This window comes from Pollachius pollachius, assembly GCF_949987615.1.
Source record: "Pollachius pollachius genome assembly, chromosome: 2".
Classification (NCBI taxonomy): domain Eukaryota; kingdom Metazoa; phylum Chordata; class Actinopteri; order Gadiformes; family Gadidae; genus Pollachius; species Pollachius pollachius.
In genome coordinates, this window is record NC_136935.1 from 15,676,909 (window position 1) to 15,687,179 (window position 10,271).

Below are 10,271 nucleotides of genomic sequence, written 5' to 3' on the forward strand. Positions count from 1 at the left end.
ATAACAAAATATTCCGCATTGCCATTTACAAAAAAAGCCTCATCTCGAGTGAGCTCCCCCACCAACCAAGGTTGTCAGTTTTTTTAGTTTTGTATTTTAAATATGCTTTGCATATTAAAGTATTTCCAATCTAGATATAAAGCACCATTTAGTATTTGGCAATGAAATCAAATACTGCAAAAGAAAAACTGGTTTCAGGGATGACTTTTTTTCAAATGCATTTATTGATGCATTTCTCGTTTTTTCATAATCCATGTACTGCGCATGAAGTCTTTTTTTGTCTCCCTCTCTATTTTCTTTTAAACGTTGGAATGTAGTCAGGAGGGAGAAAATGAGAGAGACAATAGCACACAACAGAACAGGCCGATGTCAGCTTGCATTACTGCATTACAATATGGCAGCAAAAGGTAGTTAGGATGGAGGAGCTAGGGGAGGTCCAACCCAAAATAATAACAATTTAAATAAAAAAAGACACAATTAAGAAAACAAAAATGAACACAATAAAGAAGATATGTACAACCACCACCGCAGACAGGAAGTAGTGCATCGGCCATTTTATGGCCCAGGACGTTGGAGCTGCTGTTTTAAATTGTCTTTACCCACCCCCCCCCCCCCCCCCCCACCCCCCCCCCTCCCCACCCCCATGCCCACCCCCCAATTTATTTCTTTAAACATCATACAAATAATTCTCACTATATTATCCTGCCAAATTAAAAAAATATACCGTGGCAGCTTGGGGATTTTTTTCCACTACCAAAAAAGGTAAATACCTTCAGAGAGAACGAGCAACAGTTAAAAATACAAGCCTCAATATAAATACTATAGTGCCTACTCTAAGTGAACATTGAATTCAAATACAATTCTAGAAATACAGAGAAAGTAGACCATAAATGTGTTTAAGCATAGGAATTGACATGTGTGCATTTTCCTATATTTTAAAGTTCTTTATTATATAGTCATATATTATCTCAATCCTTTCCCCAATGCAAATTGTATTTCAACCTGAAGAGCTGTGAAGAGCCAAGGCAAAAAGAAAATACAAAACACCACAGATATCTTTTCTATCTTCATTTTTTTGTACCATTTTGAATATACTGTGATCAGATTCTTGAACATTGTGAGTTGACTCCAAACATGAACACAGGTTACCATGGTTACCATGAGGAAACAAAGTGTTATTAAAAAAAAAGAAAGAAAAAAAAGATCCAAACAAATCAATATATTTTACAAAATTAAATGACAACTTTTGCCATCTAGCCCCAATATCTATAGATTCCCTATCCATGTTTGGATAATGACAATGCAACAATAAATGGTCTTAACAACAAGGTGAATTGGCAGCAGAGTTAGATTTCGGATCAAGCAATATTGCTAGTCCTGTAGAATTGTGGTCTATTTTGGACCAAATGTAAACCCTGTTTTTCATAGAACTGGATGGCAAACCAATTGGTTACTTTTAAGTTTGCCCTTTTAGAGTGCTAACACTATAGGTTGCTCTAACAGCATGGCAAAGGGTTAAATGTGAACAAAGTGTGGATACATAGGGCATAGGTCAGGGAGCTGGAGAGTTGGATGTCTGATTATATGTCTTTACAGTTGTTTGACAATGGGAGCCACGTCCACCAACAGCACTTCAGCATTTTCCCTTGAGCATAAACCTGTAAACTTGGGAAAAGTGCAACTTTCAAGTCTTTTGAAATGTCCCAGAATTTAGATTAGATCTACGTACCAGCATTTAAATTAAATAATATAAGTGTCATGTTGGTACGAATTCCTGTCTGAGTATTAACTGCTATCCTATACATATTTTTTGGGGTGAAAATCTGCAACTTAAGGAAGGAAATATATATGTCTCTTGCATTCTTAACAACAGCAAACAAAGAAAAATGTGCCCTGTATTAGCCTATGCATTCCAATGTATCAAACTTTATTCATTGTTATGTAGCCCCGAAAGCCCTAGAGAACACAGCGGCCATTTTTTTTTGCAGTTCTTTCTTTTTTTCTTTCTTTCTTTCCTTGTTACAAACACCCTGTTTTAAAAAACAATAAAGTGAACACGATTGCCTCAGTTCCTCCTAACGTGTAGCTTCCAGTTTGGTGTAGCTTTCTGTCTGTCTAGCTTGTAGTAAATCAATGCCCCCTAATGTAGTCTAACGCAATTGGAGCTCATATTAAACTTTATGCATTGTTCCACACACTGACATATCCAAAGCAGCGCTGTGCGTCTTTGTGCGAACGCGATACAACGCTTCCGAGCCATGCGCCGCATCCCTCAAGTTCAGGATTGTACGTGACAAGAGTACCTTTTCCCCCCCCATAGTATCTAAATACCAAGAACAAAATTACAAATAATTCAGATATACACAATACTGCTTGTACCATGCTTGCCATGAATTCCACATATTAAAGATACTATAGAACATGTATAGGTAGCTAAATGATGAATAACAATACTTTTCTGATCTTACTCTAGTTTGTCACACTCTTTTTGAGCAGTCAGGTGCTTGATGCAAGAACCTTTCTTGGGTGGCTAAATCCCTCTAGCAGTACCTGGTGTGACCTCGTGTTTAGCACAGAAAATAGTATGGCCAATAACGCAGTCTTGTTGAATGAAAGGCACTCCTTTTTTTAACCAAATGATAGTACAAATTTAGCTTACAGCCCATCCTTGACTTTTTTTTAAAAGACTTTTAAGGCTGTCTTTGCTAGTGGTTTAGTAATCAAGCCAATCTTTTTTTTTTCTTAAACCCTGTGTGGACATGGCATCTTTTAGAAAGATCAGATTAAGTGCATTTCCAGGTTTTACATAAGAGGGTCAAGTCAAAGACTGTGAATTGTCCATGTTACAACACAAAACTGTACATGATATGTGTTACAGAATGTATGCAGCATGGTTGTATCTTTCTTGTCTTTTCTCCTTTTAAAAAACAAAAAGAAAGAAAACAGAACAAGAGAAAACAGCAACACATTTACTCAACTACTAACTAACCAGGGACAAATTTGTTTTCATTTTCTTTTTATCTTTTTTGATTAGCAAAAACATACTATGCATGCTGACTAATTCTTAAAAATGGAAAAAGGCGAACTCAAACAGGAAAAAATTGTACACAACATGTAAATTATTGCACAAGAGAAAGGCTCAAAGTTTTGCGTCAATGCAATAGTATTGCCCCGATACAAATCATGCATTCAATGGGTAATGGAAACGGGGTGTGCTGGTGGTCTTAAGCTTCCACCAGACTGGCAAAAGAGATGAGTTAGTGCTTGGGGGTTGAGGGCAAATCTACAAGAGACTATGGTAGGGGGTAAACCAGACTGGTTAGCGGAGATGTCTCGGGGAGAGGCGCTAGTCCCACATTATAGCCATACTATTCAGACTTAATTTCGGTACTCATGGGTCGATCACTGTGCCATTTTTTCATGTGTTTCTCCAAGGTGCTGTAGACGCTGAAGGGCATCTGACAAATGTCACACTTGTACACGTCCTTGCCCACCTGTCCGTGGGTCTTCATGTGACGTGTCAGCTTAGAGCTCTGAGCGCACGCATAGTTGCACAATTCACACTTGTAGGGACGCTCGCCCGTGTGGCTTCGCCGGTGCACCGTCAGGTTGCTGCAGTTTTTGAACACCTTGCCGCAGTACTCGCACGTATCGCTCCTGCGGCCGTCCTTGGAGCTGGGTCGGCCGGGACCCCCGAGGTGGGGGGTGCTGCCCCCGCTCCCCGTGCCGCTGCGGCCCGACACCCCGCCATCCAACTCCCCCGGGGGGGTCGAGAAGCGAAGGCTGCCATTCTCTGAGGAGTGCTCAGAGCAAGAGGCGAATGGCGATTGTCTGGAATCCCCAAAGTTCAGAAAGGGGTCCTTGAGTTGCCTGGAGGCGGCATAGCCGGCCAGCCACTGGGAGTAGACGTTCTCCGTGTTGGGGATGGTGGGCGTGGGCAGGTCAAACTCCTTTTCCAGTTTGATGCGTTTGGTGAAGGGACTGAGTGGACTGTGGCTTCCCAAAAGTAATTTCTTTGAGAGTCCCACGGAGGCAGCCTCGTTCGGGGAGGTCCCCCGTCCGTTGATTGCTGAGATGCAGCCCTCTTCGGCACGGCCTGATTCCACGGCCGAGTCCTCGTCGCACATCCTGCGGTTACGATGGTCACGGGCGAGGTGATGGTGCATGTGATTCTCCTGGGCCATGGCGTTGCGCTTGTGCGCATTGAGGGCTTCACTGAAGTGATGCATGCTGGCTGCCAGCCCCATCCCCTGCATCACCTCGGGCAGGGAGCGTGGGATCGACCCCTCATCCGCTCCAACTCCCAACCGACCACCGATGCTTCCGTTGTTCTCGTGATGACGGGCCGCCTCTAAGTTCAGGCTGAAGTGGTAGCTGTTGTTGTTATTGTTGTTGTTATTCTGCTGTACCACCCTCTCTCCATTCTGGTCCTCTTCCTCAATCTCCTCCTCCTCCTCTTCTTCTTCCTCCTCCTCCTCTTCTTCCTCCTCCTCCTCCTCCTCTTCCTCTTCCTCGTCGTCCCCGTTCTGGTGGAGCAAGCGGTTCTCGCTCTTCAGCTTGGCCACCACGGACTTCAGGGCATTGCTGGCGCTGCCCAGATGCTCACTGGTGCCAGGCTCAGGGGAGGAGGCCACCGAAAGCCCGTCCTCTGACTTCCCTGCGTTGGGCGAAGACGACTTGTGCATGTGTGTCTTCATGTGGCGTTTCAGCTTGCTAGCCTGTGTACAGGCATGGTCACACAGGTGGCATTTGTAGGGTTTCTCTCCTGTGTGGCTGCGGCGATGGACGATGAGATTGCTCTGGAACTTGAAGGCCTTGCCACAGAACTCGCATGACTTTGTCTTCAACGGAGTTGTGGAGGAGGGCGGAGCGCCGACCGATGGGAGGGGGGTGGTTGGGGTGGTCTGAGAGCCTGAGGGGGACTGCATGGAGCCTGGGAGAGGAGGCGGAGTGGAGAGGTAGGGAGGTTTGCTACCTCCGGTGCTCCCCAGAGCTCCGGCTTGCCCTCCTGTCTGGAATGGCTGGAGCAGCCTCTGCATGGGACTGGGTCTACTCGGGGACAGCGGGGGGGTGGACCCTGAGTTGTTGCCGGCCAGCTCTCGCAGCCGTCGCGAGAAGTCCATGGCCGGAGGAGGGTCCAGGCCCAGAGGAGGGTTGAGGCGCAGCACCCTGTCAAAGGCACTCGGGTGGTGGGCTGCAAGCGCCAGCTCCTCGGGACTCAGGTGGTGGTCCAGGTGGTTCCGCGGAGGCGGGCTGAAGAGGGGCGGCGTCGGAGGGAAGCGCTGATGATGGCCCCCGAGTCCCACGCCCCCCATCGGGCCGCTGTTGCTTCCTCCCCCGCCCGTGCTATCTCGGCCGCCGGAGCCGGATCCAGGGATGCGGAGGAGGTTGAAGGGGCTGGCGTCGGGGGGCAGGTGGAGGCCGTGGAGGGGTGGCTGGGAGGGGCAGTCGGCGCCCCCGCCCAGGGAGGACGGCCGGCCCATGCGCGGTGTGAGGGGGCTGCCATGTTCGCTCTCAAGGTAGATGCAGAAGCCGTGCGTGTTCTGGGCGTGCTGCAGCAGGAACCAGGCGCTGCCGTAGCACTGCTTGCAGGTGGTGCAGGTGTAGGTGGTAGGCTCCTCCTTACCTTGTGAAGCAAGGAGAAGAATTCATGTTAGGGAAACATTTGGCAAAGGCATAGCGTATAAACTGGCTGCTTTGAAGGAAAGAGGGCCCTCCTTTCTTTAATCGTATTGCCAATCAGACAAGGTGTTTGGGAGGATTTGGACCAGGGAAAAGATCTCCAAAAAACAACTAACACTCTTACCAACAATGACAGATAATTTGGTGATGCAACATATTTTATACATATTTAGAATTCTCAATTCATTATTCAAATGCTAATTCTCAAACTCTCATTACTCTGCATCAGATACCTAGCGACCCATGCATGTGTGCACCCACAAGAACACACACACACACACACATATTCACACACCACACACACACACACACACACACACACACACACACACACACACACACACACACACACACACACACACACAGGAGTGCACAAGAGAATATTAAATCTCTAATAGAGCGGGGGGCAAAAAGAAAAATGTCTACGATAACATATTCAGGAAACAAGTGTTTAAAGCGCAGGACGGCTTGGGAACCGGCAGAAGAAGGCACTTTAAAACTATAATTGCCTTTGTACTGGCTGGACAACCGTGACCTGGGGTGGGCTCCTCAATGGCCCCATAATCGTATTAAGGAAACAGGAGTGGGGTGGGAAGGTGTGTGTGTGTACCATGTGATTCTGTGTCTGTGTGTGTGTGTGTGTGTGTGTGTGTGTGTGTGTGTGTGTGTGTGTGTGTGGGTGTGTTTGTGTGTGTGTGTGTGTGTGTGTGTTGTGGTTGGAGCAGGGTGGGGGGGGAGGGGTAGGAGGAGGTTTTTGGACAGCTGGGCGGCTGGGCCCATCAGCTCATTTACAAGATTTTTAGATAATCGTTCCTTTGTCGTTCTCACTGGGCACCTTTTGATAAGAAACTAGAAGGAGAGCGGAGTTCAGCCAGGGTGCGGGCACATGGCTACCACACACTGTCGCTAGCCGTCACACACCCGATACACAAACCCTGCAAGCACGCACACACACACACACACACACACACACACACACACACACACACACACACACACACACACACACACACACACACACACACATCGGACAGTGTATTCAAACTAGGCGTGAACCTCACTGTTTGTGAATTGTCTTTGAATGCAAATTGTGTACACACATACACACACACACACACACACACACACACACACATCATGCACACAAACACATATACCCCCACCCTACTGCCATACATGTTGTGAAATGGGATTTGTGTTTCTGTATTGACTGGTGCAAATGGTATCAGTGTTCTATTAGCAAAATGATTGATGAATGAATGTAGTAATTCTGATGGTAATTTTCACAGTTTCTACAGTAAAAATCTACTTTGCGCTAATGGTTCAGTGGTCACTCAGTCAACAAGCGAGGGCGGGGGTCTTAGTTTAAACGGGAGCTTTTAAACATCGCCACGCTGAAATATGGCTCTAATTGCCGAACAGGAAAGAGTCGCAAAGGCCAGATTAAAAAACAACAACACAAAACTGAAACAACAACAGCTACCACAAAGCACTCAGCAAAAAAAACACTGTATTAGAGTGAGACAGTGGGTGAGGGAGAGTATGAGAGTGAGAGTGAGAGAGCGAGACACAAATACACATTATGGCAGCAGGACGCAGATCTGTTCAAATAACGTCCATCCATCGATTTTATTTATCCCTCGAGGGAGTAAAAAGACGAAGTGCTAATTGGCAATTTTGGTCCTGCAATTTGAAATGTACTTCTAATTGTTCAAGTGTTTAACTTGAAACATTGCTAATTACTCCCAAACCTTTTCATTTAAGGAAACTGTGCAAGAGTAGTAGTATTCCATAGTGCTTTCAGTGGAATATGTTGTAGGCTGGTTGTGAGACGTCCACGCCACGTTTGTTATGTTGGTATGTTTGTTCCTGTCCTGCATATGAAGCATCTAATCATGCATTCAAGGGCTTTAAACTCAATGGAAGTACTGGTTAGAGAGGTTTGTTCTCCCGGGCCTGAAGGTTCTGCTAATGTCCGCAGTCTGCCTGAAGGCATTATCTAAATTGTATCTTTCTAAACCATGCATGAGTAAGCTTTTCACTAAGCATGCTTACACCTACACCATGATGACCAGACCAGACCAGACAAATATGGCAACATAGACGGTACCACACACTGCATAGGTCTGGTGTGGGAGGCCCCAGACACACATATATGACAATGGAATGATTGAGGACAACAAGTGAAGAGGGACATAAAGAGACAGCCATAGAACGCTGAGAGAGTGTGAGAGAGAGACAGAGAAAGAGAGAGAAAAGAATGCTGTGTGTTAATTTGGATGGGGTCTTAATCTTGTTAGTGGAGTGTTGGTGGTGGGTTACTGTCTGCTCTTAGCAGAGGACCTCCTATTCAGCAGACAATCAGAAGGCCACGACCCCCTAACCTTTTTACTCTTTGTGTGTGTGTGTCTGTGTGTGTGTGTGTGTGCATCTTTGTGTGTGCGCGTGTGTGTCTGCAAGAGGGGCCAAGCCATAGAGTGCATCAGAAAGTTTGTCTTGTCACTGCTGCAGCAATAAAGTAGGTCCTTATCTGCTCTTTCACACTCTCACTATTTGTCCATCTGTGCCCGTCTGTGTGTGTGGGAGAGGGGCATTGAGAGAGACACACACACGCACAAACTCAGGGGCGAAACTTATCTGCAATATTGTCTCAGAGATAGGAATGTTCTCTTCTCATCCCCCACCCCCTTCTGTCAATGTCTCACAGACACACACACACACACACACACACACACTTATAAGCATGCACGCACACATGTATACCAAGCAGCCAACACTTTGCGGAAAGGCTGAGCTGGCTTCTCAATCACGGATCATTAAAACGGGCACAAATTACATCTAATTGTGGCCACCTGCATAGGGTCTGACCCGGTGCATATCATTTGCATTATCAGGCCCAGCGTGGCGTTTTGTCCTTCTGTCTAGTGGAAGCAAACTGCACTTCAAATGGCTAGCATAAAGCAGGCAGAACGAAAAGGAAATCTTTCAGTGCCATCTGTGCGATACTAGTACCGTTAGAAATAAACACATTAGGCTTTAGAATGTAAAGAATATTTTGCCATTTGTTACAATTAGTTGAGAAACTTGAAAAGCACAAGCTCAAATACAGGATTTAGGAAAGCAAAAAGGCTGCATTTTCCCATTGATTGAATAGGGATACATGATACATGTGTCTTCGATAAATAGAGAAAAAGGGCAGACAGTCAACGACAGTTGACAGGATGTAAGAATCACATGACTCCCAGAGTTGGTGAGGAAAATTACAAAATCATAAATATACTGATGGCAGTCTTTACTTCAGCTCAGGTCAGACACTTGATGAATCCCACAATAGGCAGGGAAGGTGTGTGTGTGTGTGTGTGTGTGTGTGTGTGTGTGTGGGTGTGTGTGTGTGTGTGTGTGTGTGTGTGTGTGTGTGTGTGTGTGTGTGTGTGTGTTGTGTGTGTGTGTGTGTGGGGGGGGGGGGGGTGTTTACAAGAGGGGCAGCAGTAGCAGCAGCAGTAGTAGCAGCAGAGCTTCAGAAGGACCAGGGGAACAGGATGCAAGCGCAGATGAAGTGCACACTTGTGTTTCCACTCTGATCTGCGTTATGTAACACCGAAGAAAAGGGAGAGAGAGACGGCGAGAGAAGGGAGAATGAGGGTCGCACGGTAAAAAAGTTGTGGGCAGGAGAGAAGATCCCGTCGCAAGGAGCTCTGTTCGGGACCCCTGCTTCCTCACGGCGGGCCGCTGATTGAGACGATAAGGTTAATGGATTTCAGAGTGGGAGCGAGTGGGCCGGCGTCTCCGCCTCACTGTAATACACTCCCCTCACCCACTTTCTGGCTGTAACACACTCTCCCCGGGCCCTTCAGAAGACGGCAAGTGGGGGAGAAAGAGAGTATGAAATATGAAGAAAGATCAGTTATGGAGGGCGGGGAACGACGGCCGACGGACAGACAGATGCACGGACGGACAGAGAGAGAGAGAGAGAGACACAGACGGACATACAGACAGACAGACAGACAGACAGACAGACAGACAGACAGACAGACAGACAGACAGACAGACAGACAGACAGACAGACAGACAGACAGACAGACAGACAGACAGACAGACAGACAGACAGACAGACGATGATAGATAGATAGATAGATAGATAGATAGATAGATAGATAGATAGATAGATAGATAGATAGATAGATAGATAGATAGATAGATAGATAGATAGATAGATAGATAGATAGATAATGATAACAGCAATGCTGCAGAGACGCTTAGTGTTGTTTGGAGTGGGGGGAGGGGTGGTAGATCATGTTTCTCATGGTCTGAGGGTTGTCAATGTGGGTCTGTCTGTGTGTCTTGAACATGTCCAAGCACGTTGTTCACATGTTTGTCCGTCTGGCTTGGAACTCACCTCCACAAATCAATTCTGTGAAACAGAGTTAACCGTTTGACGAATTTGCATGACCTGAAAAATTCACGCCATTATCGCTACTGTGGAAAATCCCAAAGTAATCAAGTAGTGGTTTACCGTACAACCCAGTCACACCACTCATTTTGTTTCTAGAGAAGTTACGTACACACCCTCAGTATAAGCACAACACTCT

General features: G+C 46.4%; 1 protein-coding gene across 1 annotated transcript in view; it reads right to left on the reverse strand.

Moving 5' to 3' along the window:
• Positions 1-694: 694 nt before the first annotated feature.
• Positions 695-10,271, reverse strand: part of bcl11aa (BCL11 transcription factor A a) — a 40,163-nt gene continuing 30,586 nt past the window's right edge. The window contains exon 3 of the mRNA XM_079730062.1: positions 695-5,626. Within this exon, the coding sequence (XP_079586188.1) occupies positions 3,369-5,626 (2,258 nt within the window). The 3' untranslated portion in view covers positions 695-3,368. The remainder of the gene's footprint in view (positions 5,627-10,271) is intronic.